At 49.4% G+C, this 20,006-nt stretch overlaps 6 protein-coding genes across 6 annotated transcripts; 3 read left to right on the forward strand and 3 right to left on the reverse strand.

The window, feature by feature from the left end:
* Nucleotides 1–110: 110 nt before the first annotated feature.
* BKA55DRAFT_284260 (uncharacterized protein) lies at nucleotides 111–1,910 on the reverse strand. The gene is made up of 10 exons (XM_046185520.1): nucleotides 1,690–1,910; nucleotides 1,622–1,634; nucleotides 1,508–1,534; nucleotides 1,377–1,442; nucleotides 1,252–1,330; nucleotides 1,119–1,202; nucleotides 944–1,062; nucleotides 827–890; nucleotides 628–772; nucleotides 111–569 (listed from the first exon to the last, which is right to left on the reverse strand). The coding sequence occupies exons 1-10, from the start codon at nucleotides 1,812–1,814 to the stop codon at nucleotides 218–220; spliced, it is 1,074 nt and encodes a 357-aa protein (XP_046053248.1). The 5' UTR covers nucleotides 1,815–1,910; the 3' UTR covers nucleotides 111–217.
* Nucleotides 1,911–1,946: 36 nt separating this feature from the next.
* On the forward strand, nucleotides 1,947–4,472 carry BKA55DRAFT_591517 (uncharacterized protein; the record flags this gene model as incomplete). The annotated part of the gene is made up of 3 exons (XM_046195261.1): nucleotides 1,947–2,050; nucleotides 2,129–4,311; nucleotides 4,366–4,472. The coding sequence occupies 3 exons, from the start codon at nucleotides 1,947–1,949 to the stop codon at nucleotides 4,470–4,472; spliced, it is 2,394 nt and encodes a 797-aa protein (XP_046053249.1).
* A 538-nt stretch (nucleotides 4,473–5,010) lies between these two features.
* BKA55DRAFT_505327 (exocyst complex component Sec5-domain-containing protein) lies at nucleotides 5,011–8,250 on the reverse strand (the record flags this gene model as incomplete). The annotated part of the gene is made up of 3 exons (XM_046187177.1): nucleotides 5,011–5,721; nucleotides 5,778–7,858; nucleotides 7,905–8,250. 3 exons carry the CDS (start codon nucleotides 8,248–8,250, stop codon nucleotides 5,011–5,013), a joined length of 3,138 nt encoding a protein of 1,045 aa, XP_046053250.1.
* A 625-nt stretch (nucleotides 8,251–8,875) lies between these two features.
* BKA55DRAFT_561114 (uncharacterized protein) lies at nucleotides 8,876–11,008 on the forward strand. Its single transcript, XM_046192140.1, has 5 exons — nucleotides 8,876–9,207; nucleotides 9,296–9,358; nucleotides 9,511–9,597; nucleotides 9,671–9,793; nucleotides 9,868–11,008. Exons 1-5 carry the CDS (start codon nucleotides 9,127–9,129, stop codon nucleotides 10,657–10,659), a joined length of 1,146 nt encoding a protein of 381 aa, XP_046053251.1. The 5' UTR covers nucleotides 8,876–9,126; the 3' UTR covers nucleotides 10,660–11,008.
* A 566-nt stretch (nucleotides 11,009–11,574) lies between these two features.
* Nucleotides 11,575–14,727, reverse strand: BKA55DRAFT_591520 (uncharacterized protein; the record flags this gene model as incomplete). Its single annotated transcript, XM_046195262.1, has 4 exons — nucleotides 11,575–12,024; nucleotides 12,074–14,162; nucleotides 14,228–14,568; nucleotides 14,626–14,727. 4 exons carry the CDS (start codon nucleotides 14,725–14,727, stop codon nucleotides 11,575–11,577), a joined length of 2,982 nt encoding a protein of 993 aa, XP_046053252.1.
* Nucleotides 14,728–17,413: 2,686 nt separating this feature from the next.
* On the forward strand, nucleotides 17,414–19,438 carry BKA55DRAFT_504000 (uncharacterized protein; the record flags this gene model as incomplete). The annotated part of the gene is made up of 1 exon (XM_046187057.1): nucleotides 17,414–19,438. One exon carries the CDS (start codon nucleotides 17,414–17,416, stop codon nucleotides 19,436–19,438), a length of 2,025 nt encoding a protein of 674 aa, XP_046053253.1.
* Between the last annotated feature and the right edge of the window lie 568 nt (nucleotides 19,439–20,006).

Here is a 20,006-nt window from a genome sequence, read left to right on the forward strand (position 1 = left end):
CATGTCCGCTTAGGTTAAATGAAACTTGAGAGCATAGCATGGAGTTACGGCTGACGTTGCATTCATATCTGCTCTATTCATAGCATGGCATTGAATCTTTACTGGTACTTGCGAAGCATGAAACGTGGTTTGAATAACACACCTTCCTTTTGACACCTCGATCTATAGTTCTGCGCAACCTTTACACCTCGCACCGTTTTCAATGGTTAGCCATAACTCAAGCCCACGTCAAACTGAATACCTCAGCTCCATGTCTCGAGATACCAACTTCGGTCTTGCCGTCCGCACTCTTGATGCTAGTGGGGATCTTGTCACCCTTGCGCTCTAGGATAATCTTCTTGCCAGAGGTATCGGGCAGCTTATAAAAGCGACGTCCGTTACGGCTGAAGAAGTTCTCGAGTATTTCTTGTGTCACATCAGCTTCGGAGATGACTCCACGTTCGATAGCCTCCTCGAGACCAAGGAGGACAAGTTGCACGACGTAGGGCTGAGTGAAAACGCCTGCAGGCGCCTTCCCCTGCTCAGCAGAGGTCTTGGATTGCAGGGGGTGGGGGGCACTGTCGCTACCGCTACCAGAGAATTAGTACCAGAACAAGAACCCGACTTCAACTTGAACTCGAATCTTACAAAAAGAACCTGGGGTTGCCACTGACAACAGCCTTGACCAGGGCATCTCTGTCGGTTGGTTTCTTAGGAATGGGCTTGCAGAAGGCGAAAGGGTCGCAACAGGCCTCGTGAGAAGTGAGGTAGAGGTGGTGAGCGGTGATGGTAGCTGTGAAACTAGTCAGGATTGAGCATCACCAGCGTCGGTTACTTGACATCATACCGCCAACAGTTGGGCCACAGGCCTTGACAGCCTCCACAGCAGCGGAGGTAGTGCAGTGCTCAAGCTTAAACTAGTGTCAACAATCACGGGACCTGATCGTGAGGAGGGCATACATACCACGATGCGCAGTTGGGGAAATCGGTCATGGAGCTGCTTCAGGGTTGGGAGGAAAGCCTCCTCAAGGGTTGTGTCGGCCAGCGCAAGAGACTCGAGGACTTCTCCGTGAATGTTCAGGACTAGCATAGAAAAATAGTCAGTTTAGTCCGGAATAGAAGTTTTCTAGGATTCTAACCAATTCCATGCTTTTCCATTGCCGCAAAGGTATCATAGAAGGCTGTGATATCTGAAACACCACTCTCAGAGTTGGTGGTTACACCTACACAATGTAAGTGGTTACGATCATAGAGTTGGACAAGATTACGCACCCTGAGGGTACAACTTGACACCGGTTACACCAGCCTCGGCAGCTTTAGCTATCACTTCAGGAGTGACTGAAGGGTGAAGCTCATACGAGTTAGAGATTGGTAGTATAGGGTGGGTTGAGACTTACATAGAGTGACATGAGGAAGTTGACATCTTGGGTGATAGCAGTGAGCTTGGCCTTGTATTCGAGAACCTACAGTTATAACGGTCAGGCTTGATCTTGCAGAAGTCTACTAAGGCCATTTCTTGAACACGTACCTGCTCAACAGCAGTAAGAGGAGGCAACTATACGTGACATGGGTCAGCTTTCATGTATATGAACCATTGGACAATTATGAGTTTTGAACAAGATCACTACAAAACATGACATACAAGATTAGGCATACTATTATATTATATTAGCAATTAATATTCAATTTGTTATAGTACAGAGTCCATACACAAATACCGTATCGACTCCACCCTGGCGAACCGTTGGAACAACCAAGTCCATCATTTCGCCCTGACGTAAATGGACATGCATGTCAGCCGCAGCCGGAAGTTCGAGACGCTGAATGTTCTTCATTTTGAGAGTAGTATCAGGCGTGACTGTATCTTCTTAGTGGCAATTGGAAACCTTGTATATCCTCAGACAAGTATTAGATGATAGCTGAAGCGCGGGGTTCAACTTTTTTTCGATGCCCCGCGGTCTCGGAGAATGACTAAGAATGCTAGGTTTCGGAGACTTTCTGCCAATAAGACAAGCTCCGCACTTCACCGGATAAAACACAAATCCGCTTCTACAGGCGGTGTGAGAAATTTGTCGGTCTGTCAAGGCAGAATCGCAGCCACGGCACAATTCTATCATCAAATCCCTGCCCTACGTTATCAATCCTGCAGCCATTCTGAAGTCTCTTGGACTTACGGCACTGGCCTCTGGTGGAAACGGCGTATCAGACGCCTTGACGGTTCAGGTTGCGGGCGACGCGCTTGCAACGACTCCCCAGAGCGCGCAATGGGCCGCAAGCCCAATCCCCTCATTCTCGAGTACTTCGTCCGTGGACCCAAGCTCAACGACAACAGTAACCGATACCCGCATACGTGCAAGCAATGCGGTGAGAACTTTCCAAAGGGAAGGATTGATAGCTTGACAACACATATCACCAAGAAATGTCCCGCCATCTCCGAGTCGGATCGTATGCGAGCATGCCTTGAACTTCATGGTATCACGAATGCCCGAGCACCTGTCGATCGACCGCCTCCTGAAGTGCAGCCGAACGAACCGCCAGTCGATGTCCCAAATCTCCCACAAGGGTGGAGCGCCCTCGAGACACTCGCCGAAGCCTCACGACAGGTTGATTTAAATGAGAACAACCGTGCTCAGAGCGTACAGGCAGGCGTGGTTGACCCCGCTGACCCCGCCAACGCCCAGCATGTTCCAGATCGCTTTGAGCTTCACGAGCAATTTACTCTAGATAACCCTCCTGTGAGCTATGAGAACCGGTCGCAGCAGGGCAACAGAGGTAATGGCCCCTTAGAGATTGACTTGCAGGGCGTGCTTCTTACAACAAATGTGCTAGGTGTAATCCAGCAACCACTCCCAGGAACCGAGCTATCACCCGAGGAACGACTTCAAGCATTACTTCCCAACAGCGTTGCTTCACCAGACGTCTCGAACATATCGGTCGCCGTTGCTGCTACAGCCAGGTTAAACCCGTCGCTTCTTGACCCCCAGCTCGTTCACGAGACTGGTACCTCGACTACACCGCCGTCTATGGACATTTCGACCCCGATAGAAGCCTCGCCTAGTGCCGTAACAGCTCCTGACAGTGGGATCTCGCAACCATGGGGTGAAATGACATACCTGGCCACTGCCTCGCCTGTTCCTTTACTGCATGAACATCCGCCGACACCCATCCAAATGAGCAGGGGTGGTGTTCGAATGGACACAAGCGATGGGCAACTTAATGGGAGACCTCGCCACGCTCGATCCCGCTTTACCGCTGCGCGGCGTAAGGAGGTGCAAGAAGTACGGAAAATAGGTGCATGCATTAGGTGCAGGATCCTTCGAAAAAATTGCGGCAAAGGAACACCATGCGACACTTGCAGGAAGGTATTAGCACCGAGGGTGTGGAGGACTGGTTGTGTGCGAACGAGGCTCCAGGAGCAGCTTGATTTGTACTCAGCGGGTGTCCAAGTTGTCCTGTCCCAAAACCGCATCAACCTTCTGAAGAACCAGCTGAATATGACCCATGATGGTACCATGATAGAGGTTTCGCACTTTCCTGAAACGGGAAAAGCCATAATCCTCGAGGCTTTGGTCGCACTGCTAGAGCCAAGTGAGTCGCTAGCAGAATCCAGAGGCAGCAAGGATTCATTCTTCCAGGTCATTATGATCGATCAGGACAAGGAAGATGTTCCAGGCAAGGTTGAGGCCTACATGCGCGATGTCTTTCAACTTTTTATCGATCGTGAGCCCTCCAAGTTCATGCGTGTCACTCTGAGTCTTGCTCTTCAGCAATTGCAAGAGTCAGAGGATGATCTACTTCGAAAGTCTTTAGAGCTATGGGGTTTGGTGGAGAGCATCGATCGCGAGAGGCAGTGGAACGTTATCGAAAGACCAGCCAATAAAAGCGAAGAGCCCAGGCGCATTCAGGAAGCCAAAAGCGAGAACGATGCTGACATCTATACGACCCTTTGCATGCAGCTGAACGCGGCAGCTGAGAGAAAGGCCAACAATACTTCAAAGGCACTACTCAGCGGCATGCACCGCGTGCTTCAGGACAGCAAGGTCAAGGTGAACTTCAAGATGTACCTAACGGCTGTCATTTTCCTTAACTGTCTTGAGAAATCGACTTGGGCTTTCAAGGCTTGGGAGCAAGATCATCTTCGCCCTGGGTGGCCCCTAGAGCGAGACCCGGGTGTCTTCACACAGCAGGGTGGTAATCTAGCAGGGTTGTTGAAGATGCTATTGGCAATCCGCAAAGCATTGCCACAAACACTTCGCAGTGAGACAGGCAAGCTGATCACCTCGGAACAAGACCCTGTTATAGGGACTTACTTCCAAAGCATCGATCTGGACTGTGAGTACCCTCTGTTCTAATCCGTTTGTAATATTTGACTAATCACTGTCATAGACGATACAATCCTTGCCCGCCAAGAGGGCTCTCCCTTTTCTCCAGCAGACTCTCGATCCCTCGAGATGATGTTGTGCTCTCACCTTCTTATCACAAACTCTCCTTGAACGATTCTTCACAGGCCGATGCTTATGACACTTGCAAACGCTACGAACGGAGTATACTGACATAAATCATGCACAGAGGGGAGATGTATTTGAGTTGAACCGTTTAATGGCTAATGACTGGACGGAAAAGAAAATGAATTTTGATACCACACGATATATACTATATATATATGTATGACTAGACACGGTGCGTTTGGGCCAACGTGTTATGAGGGGAGGACAAAGGTCGACGAAAACAGAATAGAAATCAGGGGTTGTGATTCATTATGGCGTTTATGGCATAGATAAAAAAAAAAAGAAACAATATACCTCGGGATTTCTTAACGATGAAGATTTCAGCGATTGAATGGACTTACAGAAGTGAAGAAAGTTGATCATGATTCACTTCGCTTCGTGCTCTCTCCTACTACATATCCTTAGGTACACAGACCGTCCCACCGAGCATGCTCTAACCTGTAGAGTCCATTCCCATTGTGTAACTATCATCCTCCCTCTCTTGGTTGTTTGAAGTGCTGGAAATATGCGGATCCAGAGCCTTCTAGGCTGACATACCGGATAGACCGCTATTATTCCTACTAGGGCCGTGGCCAGGCCTTTTTGGTTTCTTGAAGCAAGCAAATTCGTTTTTGCTCGCTTCTCTAAGACGTTTGAGAACGTTGCGCATTTCGGATAATTCGCCTTGGAGACGTGCGCGGGCCTCGTTGTCCGTACGCGCATCGAGTTCTTGATAGATTTGGCTCTGAAGCTCTGAAGCACGCTCCGAGGTGTAGTGGCTGAGGGTCTGGGCGACGAATTCTACGTCGAGGGTTGCCTGCATGAGAGCCTCTAGAGTATAGCGCGGGCGACGTCTGAAGGCTTCAAGAAGCTGGATGGACGTCTGTTCGAGGAGGAAGGACAAGACTTCGACGGTAAGAGCCGGCGCAGTAGTAGAAACCTGAGAATGGACAAGTACGAGGGTAAGAAGCGCCTCGTATACATATGGTTTAGCTGCCTGGGTACGTTGCCCTTGACCAGGAGCCCAGTCAGGGGCTGAGATGCCTGATTGAATGACATCGCGAAGCCTCTCGATTGACTGTCTTGTGTAGGACTGGAAAAGTCGTTCGTGAATTTGTCCAAGAACTTCGCGAATCTTCTTGGACTCGTCAGTCAACTTAACAGAGAAGGCATTCTCGAACTGCAAGTTAAGACTTGGCACTACTTGCGACCGCAATGATGAAAGGTTGCTAAGGGTCATAAGCATGCGAATGTTCTAAATGAAATTGTCAGTACGGTAAAATCGTTCGGAGTGGGTGGAAGTAAGCCTACCCTGTCCCCTGAGTCCAATGCCCCTTTGCCCGCCATGCTCGGTGCCGCAGCCGATGCAAGCGATCTCTCACTGTCGATTGACCAGTCGTCCTCGGTTTTCTTCAAAGATCGCTCGGCATTTTCTACCATACCACTTAATGCCTTGTACAAGGTAGTGACGTATTGGCTGCGGACCATCTGAAGAAGTTTGGTCGGAGGTGGCAAGACAATATCTCCCGAGCCTGACCTAGACATGGCATCAGGGATATAGAGAATTTTCTGCATACCCGATAGGACTGCCCCTTCGAAGGCAGCGAAGCTGGCTGGCATTCGTGTCACGTCCCCCATCTCAACCGAGCGCTGCCAATCCTCAACATACTTAATATTCTCAGCATCTCTGTTCCAGGCTGCGCATAAAGCTGTCACGCATCGCTCTCGGGAACCTCCAACAAGACTCCTAAGGCGATCGATCACCTGGCCTTCTCCGGATTCAATTGGCTCAATGCACGCTAAATCTCCAGCTCCAGCGCCAACCAAAGTCAGCATCTTGGACAGATAGTGGACGCCGCTGATGGAATTAGACCACGGAGGCCAGAATGCCAGCTTTTCCCAGACTTCGCCCCTCTTGGGCGATGGAGGAGGCATATTGTTTGGATCAAAATTGAAGCGAGGATCTCTGGGGGACGACAATGCGGCGGATCCGGGCGTCGTCGGGGCTGGCGTATTGGGGATTGGTGAGAAAAGTAGGGATACATCTTCGGGAGGCATATCCACGAAGAAGGAATAAGCGTGTTCTCGGAGCAAGTCCACCAGTTCCACAGCTCCTTTTCGTAACTCTCCAACACTCTGCGGTGATAGTTCATGGTGATGCCGAGACTCGCCGCGATATCCAACAGGGAGGGCAGCTTGAGCAGATCCATTGATGAATCCTTGCACTGTCTGCCAGAATTCTATCACCTCACCCAGAATACCTTCACTTGACAGGAGACTGTTGAGGAACGACAACATCTTCTCCCAGAGCTCGATTACTTCAGGTGAGTCGAATGTCAAAGGCTTGTCCTCAATTACCGGCCGTCCTAGGGATCGAAGATGCGCAGCGATGATATTGGGGTTCGGCTTATCGTTACTGGCCAGCCGGCGACGAAGCACCTCGATCTCAACTTTTGAGCGGTCTGCTGTCGATTGGATTTTGCCCTTCAAATGGTCGTATCGACTCAAAAGCCATACCCAGATGGGATTGTCGTCGGTGCCAAGCTCAAGAAGCAATCCGATGAATTCCATGTGTTGATCTTGGATACGACCAGTCGTGCCGTCTGTCCTGGATGCGGTGTGAAGAGTAACCAGCCTCTTCCAGATATCGCGTTTGAAGGCGCGTATCTGCTGGTCAACATCATACCACATGCGTCCCGCTATTAACAACTGGTAAAGCTGGGGTTCTGTTGGAGTCTCGTCCCCTATTTCCTCTGTCAATCGTCGAGCTTCGTCAGCAATTTTTCTTGCCCTGCTAAACTCGTCGACTAATGATTCATAGTCCTTGCGTTTGATGCTGTCTGCTATCGAGGTGCTCAGCTCAACGTAATCCTTGAATCTGGTCAGATGATTTGAAACGGTTTTGAGGTTTTCCTCCTTCTCTCTTCCTCCCAAAGCAGGTCCCCATACGTCCTCAGCCTTTGCCGAAACTTCCAGGAGAGGGCCCTTTATTCCCAGTACACCGTACTCGCTCTCTTTAGTCAACGCATTCTTTTTACGCGTATCAATGCTGGGGGATGTCAGGGAATTATTGATTCCTAACCCAGCACCACTCGCAACACTATTGCGATAGCTGCGACGCTGAGCTGCATTAGAGTGCGCAGTATTGGCGTCAGGTGGTTCCGTTCCGCGGTATTTCATCTCCTTATAGACATTATCTATTGTTGCTTTTGCTTTGACGAATCTTTCGAAGTTAGTCTCAACGAGGACCTTAAGAGATGCGGATTTTTGATCGATGGATTGAGATAGGACATCAAGACCAGTAAGGAGACTCCGAGTGTCGGCAGTAGCATGCATCTGGGAGAGGAAGAGAGCTGGTGAAAATGTTGTTGAGGAGAGTAGGAATCGGTTGCCTGATGTAGTCACACACCGTCAATCTATTATATCCGTGAAGCGTACAGTCATGGCACGGGAGCATACGTAGTCGGTGGTCATCTTGGAGGGGCAAACCAAGATGCTTCAGCGTTCTGACGACGCTATCCGTAGTCCCTAGCGGATCCGGCTCGTCTTTTTGAACAATATTTCCAACGCCTCCTTGGTCGTCTTCTCTGGGAATGTTACTCCTTCGTTGGCTCACAGCTCTCTCAAGCGCCTGATAACGCGACTGTCTTCGTTTTATAGCAGCATTTTTCTCGTCCTCCTCATCATCGTCCAGGTCTTCCAGGTCCTTTTCGGCTGGCCATTCAGTGGGATAAAGAGTAGGGATCTGGTAGAAATCGAGGATTGTACGCTCGGTATCGGCCATGGTGATTCTGATGATGGTCTTGAGTTAGAACACTTAGGGGTGACGTCGCATGCTCGATAGGGTCGGACTGTGTTGCGCCAAGTCGGCGCAGTTATCTTTGCGAAATATTCTCTAGTCTGGAGAGTAAATCTAATACCGAATGTCACACGCGCAAGGTTGCACGAGTCTATTGTATCACAGGTCTTGCTGTGAATAGGTGCTTGGAGATAGTGTTATGATGAGCTATCCTGGGTAGGAATACTAGGTACCTAGGTAGCTTATGTGGCTGGGCAATTCCTACATCGGACTGTGGGGTTTAAGTGTGGCAGTCTAGCTGTGGCGTCACTTATTGCTGTGACGTGCATTTCTGTGGTTTCTTCGTGAAACGTTAAGTGAACTACGGGTGCCCACCGGCCCCTCGTTGCTCGGAGGAGGCTTCTGAAATGTGAACGATCCCGTGGAAGGACGGGAAGAAAAAAAATATGTCAAGCAATGGAGCGGAAGTCCGCGCGGGATACGAGGCTGCAGCCGAAAGGAAACCTTGAAACCACTGTAAAAGGCGCGAAAAAGTGGAGGGTAGTGGATCTGGGCGCCGCAAATGCCTTGGCCTGCTGTTGTTTTCAGTGGCTAGTGGCCCTGTTCAGACTGCCAACCTGTGGCTAAACTACCATGAAAACAGCATTGGCCATTGATTTGGTCGGTTTGGGGTGTTTGTGGTTGGGTTGGGCAGGTTGTTTTCTTCCATTGACCTGAGTTATTCTTTCCTCTTTTCTATTTCTTGATCTTCTTGTCACGCTCTTCCCGTTATACCCTCTCCTCTCTTCCAATCCTCGCCTCATATTGTCTCTTCTTTCTCAAGCTGTATCCAGCTAGTCTCTCTGCTCGCTCCTCTTCAAAATGCTGGCCATTCGAGCTCTCCGAACTCCCGCCTCCAGGCAAGCCCTGCGCGCTGCTACTCCCCGCGCCGCCGTCTTCTACGTATGAGATCACCACCAAAACTTCCCCAAATTTATTCAAACATGCAATTTGGGCACAACATGGACATTTACTTACATTCTCCCTACAGAACCGATGCTACTCGACCTCTGGCGAACGAGTTGCCAAGTACAACGGTACCAAGGATGCCAATGTACGTTTTGCGCTCCCTCATAAAACACCTTTTGGATGATCCTAGCGCTCGGCTGGGCCGAGCAAGGTGCCGAGATAAAATAACTCAGTCTCACTCGACACAATGCTTGGCTTCAGTCAATTGAAGAGATACTTTGCTAACTTCTCGCGCAGGGCAACTTCCTGGTTAGCTTGATCGAGGGTGACGGTATTGGCCCCGAGATCTCTCAGTCCGTCAAGGACATCTTCGCCGCCGCCAAGGTTCGTCATGACAACTCGCCCATCCGTATAAGTCGCACGAAAAAAACAATTATGCTAACACAACATCTTCAAGACCCCCATTGCTTGGGAGCCTGTCGACGTCACCCCCATCATCAAGGACGGCAAGACTGCTATCCCTGATGCTGCCATTGAGAACATTCAGAAGAACAAGATCGCCCTCAAGGGTCCCCTCGCTGTACGTCACCATGAACGCAGACTCGTCACACTCTACGTCTCTCTCATGGCCCAATGGCTAACATCTCTCTCAAGACCCCCGTTGGCAAGGGACATGTCTCTCTAAACCTCACTCTCCGACGAACATTCAACCTCTTCGCTAATTTGCGACCTTGCCGATCCGTCGCTGGTTACGAGACTCCTTACGACAACGTCGACACCGTCCTGATCCGAGAGAACACCGAGGGTGAATACTCCGGTATTGAGCATGTTGTCGTCGATGGTGTCGTTCAGAGCATCAAGCTTATCACCCGTGAGGCCTCCGAGCGTGTCCTGCGATTCGCCTTCCAGCACGCTGAGTCCATTGGCCGCAAGAAGGTCCGCGTCGTTCACAAGGCTACCATCATGAAGCTCTCAGATGGTCTCTTCCTTAAGGTTGCCCAGGAGGTTGCCAAGGACTTCCCCGGCATTGAGTTCGATGCTGAGCTCCTCGACAACAGCTGCCTCAAGATGGTTACTGACCCCACTCCTTACAACGACAAGGTCCTTGTCATGCCCAACCTCTACGGTGACATCCTCTCCGATATGTGCGCAGGTCTCATCGGTGGCCTTGGTCTTACCCCCTCCGGAAACATCGGTGATGAGTGCTCCATCTTCGAGGCCGTCCACGGTTCCGCTCCTGATATTGCTGGCAAGAACCTTGCCAACCCTACTGCCCTCCTCCTCAGTTCCATCATGATGCTGCGACACATGGGTCTCACCGAGCACGCTTCTCGCATTGAGACCGCTATCTTCGATACTCTTGCCGAAGGCAAGGCCCTCACTGGTGATCTTGGCGGCAAGGCCAAGACCAACGAGTACGCCGCCGCCATTATCTCCAGGCTGTAAATATACACCCTTTAGTTTAGATACCTGTCTCCTCACCCGAGGGTTTATACGCGATTTTCTTTTTTTTTTTTCCAGGGTAGTGTACTTGCTAAGTGTACCAAACCTAGAATCAGGCACGGCGAAATGATTAAGTTACGGAGTTGCTCTTGATGATGAGGACCTTAAAAATGTGTGGATGAGATGAGAAACAGTGAAAGATAATGCCTAAGCTACCTTATGCGATATAGTATTGGTAAACAATATAGTCAAGATTCAAAATTTGTCACTCTCGTATCGCTCTCAAAACAATGCTTCTAATTTGAGGTAAAACTCCTTCCATATCCCGCCGCGATTTTGCATGATACTCAAGTCATTATGAGTTTTATAGACCTTACTGAGTGGGGACCATATTTTTGTGCCAGGTGGTGGGTGTTGGCTACCCTACAGCTTACAGAACAATTCAGAGGTTCATTAGAGATTTCATACTGAGTTATGCCCTTGCGGATTGGTGAGGAGATGTGTTATCTTAGAACGTCATAACGTGTGAAATATGAGTATCTACGGTTATCAAGATTTATACACAACAGCAGCAAACAACATTCATTCAGCCAGATCAAGGTAACGATTATGACTTGACTGAACGTGCCAAATCATACCATAACCCATCTCATTACGTTCCTAGTTCAATGCTGCCCCAGTCACCATTAATAAGTTGTAGATGCCTGATGCAAAGTGCATTCATAAAGCGACGCTCCGTAAGTTACATGCAGGTCCAGATTCACCAATTCCCTTGTGCATCGTCTTTGTCCCAGCCTTTCTACCCTAACCCACAAACCCAAAGCATTGCCGTTGAGCCGTTTGCGCCGTCTTGCCATCGTACCTTGGGTAGCATTTGGCACCAAAAGCAATCCCATATTTGGAAGCTGCCTCTAGACCTCATAGTCGACCAGATCGAATTTCCTTATCAAAAATTTTGACGCCCCAAACCTCATAAAACTGCAGGACTCCAACAGTCTTGAGTCGAAGCCTCTTTCCACAATTCGAGGCATCATCATCGTCCTCCTCACTTTCGCTATCTGAACCCCAGGATGGTAGCACAGGCAGACTGCTGCTATTGTGATGTGGATGAACGGAAGCCTTTTCCTTACCCTTGCCTCTTCTCTTCGCCCCTTCCTCAAGTGCGTCTGTAGGACGAATGACCCTGTCGAGCCGATCATCTTCCATAGCGATCCACTCCAGCTTCAGCTCGGGATGGTGAGAGAGATTATCCACGATGAAATTCAGAATCTCGCGCATGACCCATATACATGTGTCATTGTTCCTGAAGCGAAGAATGTTTATAGCACGAAGGTTGACTAGTCCAGCAAAATACTGCATGAAGGCGTGCTAATATTGGTGTTAGCGACTGATCGGATTTCTGATAATGCTGACTTACCACTGCGTGGATGTTCATACTGAGAGCCAGCTCCTCGAGCTGCACACCACGGTTGCAAATAAGTATCATTGCCTTCTGATTCGCATCCCAGCTGCTGCTGTTTGATTCGTCCTTGATCATGAGTCTCTTGAGTGTGTGCATGTGCTTCTTGAGGACGAGCCGACGGATCTGGTCGATCGTGACGGTAGTTCGTGGAGCGAAACTCTCAGGCTTATGTTTAGCGCTTCGCTCCAACAAGAACAAGTCGTGCAATTCTTCAAGCTGGGACATGCAATTGAGGAATGCGGTCGAAACATTGTCGGTAAAGACACTCCGCAAAGCCAATGGCGAGACCTTGTTCTCTTTGGAGAGCAACGTCCAGATTGGGCCTTGATTACCAACATTTAGCAGGGTCAGGTTTTTAATGCACTTCAGGTCAATAGCCCTCGACAGAACGGATGCCTTGACAGGGATGAGATGAATGCTCAGTGTTTCTAGTGCAATACCACGAGTGTCTCGTAGGTATTCGTCGATCGAGCGTCGTGATTTTTCGCCGTCATTGTTTTGAGATTTTCCGAAGACTTGATCCTCGATATGTTTGATCTCGAGATGAGTCGTTTTGATCGCGCCTCTGATATGTTCAGCTTCCTGACTTAGTTCTCTTAGTTGTGTCACTGAGTCCTTGAACTGTTCCAACTCAGTAACAGTACCCTGCACACGAATCGCCGTGATTTTCTGGATGAAAGCATCGTTTTCGTCCTGCAACTGCTGCAGATTTGACAGTAGGGACTCATAATTCACCCGCTGCGCATCCAAATTTGTGTGGACCTTGTTCAGCCCTGGGGTCGCGGATGGGTTCGAGTTAGTATCCGGTGTCTTCGAGGGCAAGCCAGAGGAGTCAGCAACTGCCTCTGGTGTTTCTGATGCTTTAACCCCAACTTCCTTCTCCCCAATTTCCTTGGTTTGTTGTTCGTCCGAATCCACTTCCAATTCATCTATCATATCCAGATGTTCAATTTCGATATCGTCTGGCGATGCATCGTTGTTTGAGTCGTTATTCTTAGACAGTAAAGTCAATCTTGATTCCGTTGTCGTCGGCTTCGATGCGCCACTCTCATCACTCTGTTGCTCCTCATCATCCTTAGGTGTCGCTGAAGTGCTGCCGGACGGTTCATTGCTTGACTGAGAAGGGAGCTCACATGAATCCACATATTTTCTTGCTGCCTTTTCAATCACGTCCAAAATATCCTGCTGGGCTGTCGAGAAATCGCGAGTGCCATTTATATGTGACATCAACCTCGTTGAAACACTGCGGATAGATGACACAAATTCTTCACGAGGATCTTCTGAATTGTCGTTGGTATCGGCTTCTTGATCATCCTCTTGGCTGGTCGCTGCCTCGCGAGGACTCTGGATAAGCGCAGGCTTCTTGATAATAAAAGGTTCGACATCAAATATCCTTCCCAGGATGCCCTCTTGGAGTTTACGCTCTTCCTGGGAGCGAAACGTCTTCGCAGGGCCGCTCGCGTCGAAGCTGGTGCTCTGGGAAACGGGAACCACCTGAAACTCATCGTCGACATCAGAATCGTCCGGATCCGAGTCAGGTGGCGGTCGTCTAGCTTGTAGCCCCAAGGTATCAGACAGAGAAAGCTGCAGTTCGGTAAGTGTGGCGGAAGAATTTCGAACGCAAGTCTTGAGCTCCGTAACCAATTCGAGATTGTCGATATCGAGAACGGAAAGACTTTTCAGTTTTTTGAAACCCGAGAGCGTTGGGGGCTCCTGTGTTGCAGAGTCACGCTTGCTTGCCTTTGATTTGGAGGACTGCTTAGACGTTGGCAACAGGGGAGGAGGTGAATTGATGACTGGCAGAGATGTCATGGCACCAGCCAGTGGGGCTGAAAACACTCCTGGGGGAGGCCCAGGCGGAGGAGGCGGAATATCTGGCCAGTGAGTTGAGGCCGGAGGGAGAGCGTCAATGCTGAGAGGAAGAGGAGGGGGTGTAATGTAGTATGTATCCCCGGCTTGGAGGCGAATGTGGAATTTTGTTAATGTTTTGATCTTATGAAGCTCACGATAGACCGGCCTGCTCAACTCAACGCGAATGTTCCACCTAGCCAGAAAATTAGTGATAAAGAACTTTCCAAGAAACCAGATGCAGCCTGCTGTGGAACACACCTAAAAGTTTCGAGTGACTTGGCTTTCTTCAGAGTCAGATAGAGCAAAGTGTTAAGGAACTTGCCACAACTGGCGCTGTACAGATACGGCTTGTAGGCATGTTCGGCTTTCACGCCAGTGCTCACTGTATCCATAGACAGTTCCCTTAGATGCTTCGCGTAGTTGTAGTCGCTCGTAGTGAAGGTGTCGAGACCACCCGCAAGGCCATCAATTGGGGATTCGAATCTCACATCATCGTCATCGGGAAAGAGGATGTTGAAGCTACGATAGAGCTGCGCGGATGCTAACTCATGAAAGTGCCGAGATACAAGAGCGCAACATATCAGCTCAGACTGGGAGCACTATGGGGGTGTCAGCAATGTCGCACGAGGCACAGGATTGTGAGTCTAGGCACGAACATGCGACAAGATGTCCTGCTGGGTCTCTGCTGGGAGATCGAGAAAGGTGAGTCTGCGCTTGGGCGGGGTGGCAGCCTCGTTGCCGGTGGCCTCCGCAGCCATGATGATTGAGCGGGGGCAGCGTGGCAACTAGGCTGACTTCAATGCGAGGTGAGAACAATGAAGCAGATAGATAGATCGAAGAGTAGAAGGAGTAGCTTCTCAGTGGAACGACTTCAGTCTCAACAGGCGATGCGACGGATGGATGGATATTTCGCGATGCGACTGGGGTAATGCGATGCGATGCGCTGGGCATGCAGATGCGCCGATGTAGGATGTGCTCGAATGGATAGCGTCGATCAGCAGGAGCTAAAGAGGAGGCTATAAACTGGGGCCTAAGAGATGAGAGAGATGCCGAAGCGACGATTGGGATGGGGAGACGTGTATGAAGATAGAATCGTTCGGTTGAGTAAAAGGAATGAAACAAGAAAACCGAAACAAGGATGGAGGAGAAGCAAATCCAAGCAAGTCCCAGTCAAATCAGTAGCGAGCCGCTTTGGGGTCGTAGTCGCAAGTCTCAAGTTCTGGGTTCACGTTAGCTGAAGTTGAATTGTTGATCGTTGGTTGGCTGTGAATGGCGGCTGGTGCGGGGCGGATCAACGATGACCAGCTAGGATCTTCTGACCCAGTGGGCATTGCTCCGTAACTCAGTGGAGAAACATACTGATCTCTAATGTAGTGCCCGGGTGGCAGCTGTTGCTGACTGCACCTCAAGTTTGGCTTTGCTGCACTGAATACCTTATCTGGGGGATACCTACCACTCTAGATTTGAGTAGTCAATAGAGCCTCTTCAAGTAGTGGAGGCGTTGCAGTTAGCTGCCCGCCCGGGGAAGGTTGATGGTATCTGAAACTCTTCGACGTCTAAAGTGCCTGCATGTTTAATTTGTATTTACCGGTCATATGGCGTTGTGCAACAGTACTATTAACGGCATCCGTGGTTTTATATACAATAACGAAACCAGGGTGTTCTGATTCCAGCAGCCATATTTCTTATGATAAATTGCCTTAATACCAGGGATGATCGTCCTCAGACACTTCATCTGGGCACTTACATATATCCTATGCCAGGTGTCACTGCTAAAACTATGAATACATAGAATAACTCTATATGAGTCATAGGCAGAGACAGCTAATCTTTACTGACGTTAAAGAGACTAAATATTTGTGTAAAATCTTTACTGACTTCATCCAGCACACACGTGGCAACATTAGACTTGCCATGCATTTTTTCAGCAACTTGATTAAGAAAGTTAACAACGATAGAGCGGACAGTATGACTCCCACTGAGTATTAATCCTTGCATTCGGTATGGCATCAATTTCATGACGATTCTGTTCTGACAAACAACCCAGTGGATTTTATTATTATTAAAATCTACCTTATGAAGTTTGTATCTCTGTGGATGTTCTATGATTGCGGTAATGGCAGACTGCTTCAGACGATACATAACTGTAGCCCGAGTAGGGAAATCAACATGATTTTCGTGGTTTACTTAAAGTGATGATATATGCTTCAACTATTAAATACCTATTTGGCAGCCTCAAGTTGCCATGATCACAACATGAAACACCACATCTCCAAATCCGCATCCTGGTTTCTTAAGTGCAACTAATGACTAACGTTACCATAGATCTCCCGTTCAGGCATGTACTAGCCGTCTGATATTGGAAGTTAGGTTCTAGTTAGCGTATATCTCCATCGTCCGAAAAACGCCCCCGCCGTTAGCCTAACTTAGGGTCTTGTTTCATGTTTTGAATGTTTCTGTTTCTGTTTCTCAATAAGCTGTGGGATGGGGTTTTATAGAATCAAAGGTTTTGATCAAGAGAACACATGTTTGTCGGGCATCGTCCTTTCCAGTCAGACTGAATCCATTTGGATTCTTTTTTTGGGTCACGGTGTTCTAAATACCCGGACTGCAAGCATTCTCTGGATCCTTCTAATTAGGACTTACTATGTAACAGAACGGCGTGACTATTGAGCTCTGATGTTATAGTCTACGAATTATAATCACAACATTGTGTTGGCTGGTCTCATATGGAAGAATCTTCTTGGATTTTTGCCCTTCGATTACGCGGCAGAGCAAGAAAAAGGGGGAGATATCTCGATTACTTACGATCATCACAAAGTGTCTGGGTCTAGGCACAGAATTGCCGAGAGCCAAGTCATCAAATGGTTGGAGAACAGACTGTTGTGTGGAACGACAAGGGCAACAGCCAGTCAAACAATTCAACGCTTGTATACGCTCGTATAAGATGACGCTCGTATATGGTTACGGTCAGTGCAATCATGACCAACAGCTCTCTAAGTCTAATGTAAAGCGAACGTTGGCTCAAGAACATCATGAAACTATAGTTAGTGGACCTGGCGCTCCATCATTCTTCCCCGCCCTCTAAACTGCGGCCCTCAGGTTCCACCTGCAGGGCTGTGTGGCTATGTTCGATCCCTCTAGACCCCTTCAATCAGCGCTCAGGTCAACTCAGGCATCCGTCAGTTATCCGGTTCATCGTCTGTTGCATTTCTTCCCTTCTCACTCTCACTCCTACTGTTGTTCTTGTTTGTTGAAACCGAATTGACATCTTCCACGTCTGTCGCTACCATCTTTGTTACATACAGTCTATTCGAGCCTTTGCAATCACATTCACAGCTAGAGACATTCTCGTATCTTCTCAAGACCACCTTCATCCTCCCGCCTAATTAAACATCGTGAATACCAAACCGTTGAACTATCCTTTACAGTCAGAGCGTCAAAATGGCCGACACAGAGGAGCCCCAGTTCAACACTCTAGCTGAGCGCATTGCTGCTCTCAACAAACAAAAGAGTTTCACAGGCGCCCAAAGCCAAAGTCCTGGACCAGTTCGCAAACGACCGCCGCCTCCTCCCCCTCCTGGCCGCCCAGCAATTGAATCCCGAAGCCAGACGGTACCAGCTATATCGACCACTTCAACTCCATCGCAGACCAACCCAGCGATTCCTCCTCGCCCTACGCGAAAAGCGTCGACACCACAGTTAACAGCGCAAAATAGTCAACATGATGTCCAGCAACGAGCCCCGCCTCCGCTCCCAAGCCGGACCCCAACTATGCAGTCCGCTCCGTCTTTACCACCAAGGCGACCTTCCACGCAGTCTGGTCTGACAGTGCGGCGGAACTCTGGCTCGTCAGAAAGATCACAGAACTCTGTGATATCTTCGTTATCTACGGGCAGGCCTCCATCATCAGTGACTAGTGTCAACTCTGATGGAGCAGGCTATAAGTTACCACCTGCTTATGATCCTGCGAGTCTCCCCAAACTCCCTCCGTCAAGGAGAGAAAAAGAAGCAGCCGTCAAGGAGGCAGCGAAACCTAATCGTGCTCCGCCGTCACCGCAGCCCCCACGGGCCATTGAGCCTGTGCCTCCAGCTCGACCTAGTCTGCCACCAAGGCTGCCTTCACGGCCAGCAAAATCACAAGCGGATGCTACACCTGGACCACAAGCGGCGTCGCAACCCAGGAAGTTACCCTCTAGGCCATTGGCGAACTCAAAAGCGAAGACACCGGTAATTCTTGGATTTTCCAATAAGGACAAACCCAAAGATTCCCAGCCAGCACTACCCACACGGCCTCCGATCCCAGGCCGCTCACAATCGGGAGATCAACCACCACCAGTGCCGCTCTCTTCTCGACCCTCAGTCGCCCAGATTGAAGCGTTTGAGACGCGAGCTTTCACTCCATCTGCCCCAGTATATGGATGCCTCATATGCCGGGACTGGAGCGGTCCAGATGCTGTAGCTGCGCAGTATCCTCGAGATTCTGTCCCGAGGAATGACCCGGTGGGTTATCTGGCTCAGGTTCTTTGTGGCCCATTTCCCTCGTACACGGACAAAGCGCGAGCGATCTTCACTTGGTTCCATCACAACATCAGTTATGATACCGCTGCATTCTTTGGCAATAACGTAAGGCATATGACCGCGGAAGATACAATTTTTACTGGTAGAGCCGTATGCGCAGGATATGCAGAAACATATAAAGCGATCGCCAATAGAGCTGGTCTTGAGTGTGTGGTTGTCACCGGCCACGGGAAGGGCTTTGGATACACTCCGCTCAAGAAGGGCGAGCGTCCACCAAGAGCAGATCCAACCGGACATGCTTGGAACGCAGTGCGAATCGATGGTGGTGACTGGAAGTTACTGGACGCATGTTGGGGCGCCGGTCACGTAAATGGACAAAATTACGAACCCAAATTCTCTCCTCTACAATTTACCAATGCCAATGAGAACTTTGGCCTGAGACATTTCCCGTCCGAGTCACGATATCAATTCAGGGAGGACGGTCAACCAGTCACGTGGGAAAACTACTACACTGGAGGAATTGATGGGGAGCCCCACGGGATGTGCTCAACTACAGCTGAAGAGGGCATCGCCGAGTCCAGCGTAGAGCCAAAGCAACGGCATATACCTATTGACAACGGTGAGATTGTGCGATTCCAATACTCAAAGGTTTGCGAGCACTGGTCAGAGAAGGTGTGTGGCGGTAAAGAGCGGCTGGTGCTCCTCTGCCTTCCCCGAAGCGATGGCCAGAAGGAAGAGATGGTACCCATGGAAACGAATGGATACTGGTATTGGCTCGACGTTAATGCAAGCGATCTTGGGCCTCGGGGCAAGTCGGTTCGGCTGCTCGTTCTGACAAAGTTTGGAGACCGCGAGGATGCAAGGGGAGTCACAGGCAAAGAATTCCTCGCCAAGTTCGGTAGATGCGCAATGGGCTGGTCGTACCTTGTTACATGGGACTTGGTTTGAGGCCTCTCATCTGATAGTCACATACTTGGCGTCTCCTGATGGTACTATATATCTGCATGTTGCAGTCTGGAAAGACTTGGCGAATACACGCCTCCATCGTAAAATCTCCGTCCCGCACCTCGATGCATGAACCGGACAACCGACGGCCACTTTCTCAGGAGAATCATATAGACCATCTTTGAGTGCAGATGGTGAGTTTATGCACTGGAAACTGGATGCTTAACAGGAATAGGGGTTTATGATCAGTTCCTGAATGCTATAATCTAAGTCGCTTCTTACGGCATTTTGATGAAATTAATATTAGAGGGCAGTAGAAAGTTGGTATACATGCTATCAATGAGATACATTCTGATATTCGTTAGTATTATCATTAATCGGTATCTATAGTACTGAGGATCGACAGGCCGTTCCTCGAAACTTGACTTCTTACCGTGAGGGGTATAGTGGATCTTCAGGATAGAACCGAGCGGCGAGAATTGGTGCCGAGACATCTTTTAAATGCATCTTTTTCTTGGACTTCATCTTGGCAATCCCCATGACGCACACACGGGCTGTGCACCTGTTAATG

The sequence above is a fragment of the Fusarium redolens genome (genome assembly GCF_020744475.1).
Source record: "Fusarium redolens strain MPI-CAGE-AT-0023 chromosome Unknown BKA55scaffold_4, whole genome shotgun sequence".
Lineage (NCBI taxonomy): Eukaryota > Fungi > Ascomycota > Sordariomycetes > Hypocreales > Nectriaceae > Fusarium > Fusarium redolens.

Coding starts and splice junctions, on each gene's coding strand:
- BKA55DRAFT_284260 (XM_046185520.1), bottom strand. CDS start 1,814: ATGAAGAACATTCAGCGTCTCGAACTTCCGGCTGCGGCTGACATGCAT. Junction 1,331..1,376: donor ACTTCCTCATGTCACTCTAT/GTAAGTCTCAAC, acceptor AACTCGTATGAG/CTTCACCCTTCAGTCACTCC. Junction 1,063..1,118: donor AATGGAAAAGCATGGAATTG/GTTAGAATCCTA, acceptor TTTCTATGCTAG/TCCTGAACATTCACGGAGAA.
- BKA55DRAFT_561114 (XM_046192140.1), top strand. CDS start 9,127: ATGCTGGCCATTCGAGCTCTCCGAACTCCCGCCTCCAGGCAAGCCCTG. Junction 9,359..9,510: donor ACGGTACCAAGGATGCCAAT/GTACGTTTTGCG, acceptor CTTCTCGCGCAG/GGCAACTTCCTGGTTAGCTT. Junction 9,794..9,867: donor CCCTCAAGGGTCCCCTCGCT/GTACGTCACCAT, acceptor ATCTCTCTCAAG/ACCCCCGTTGGCAAGGGACA.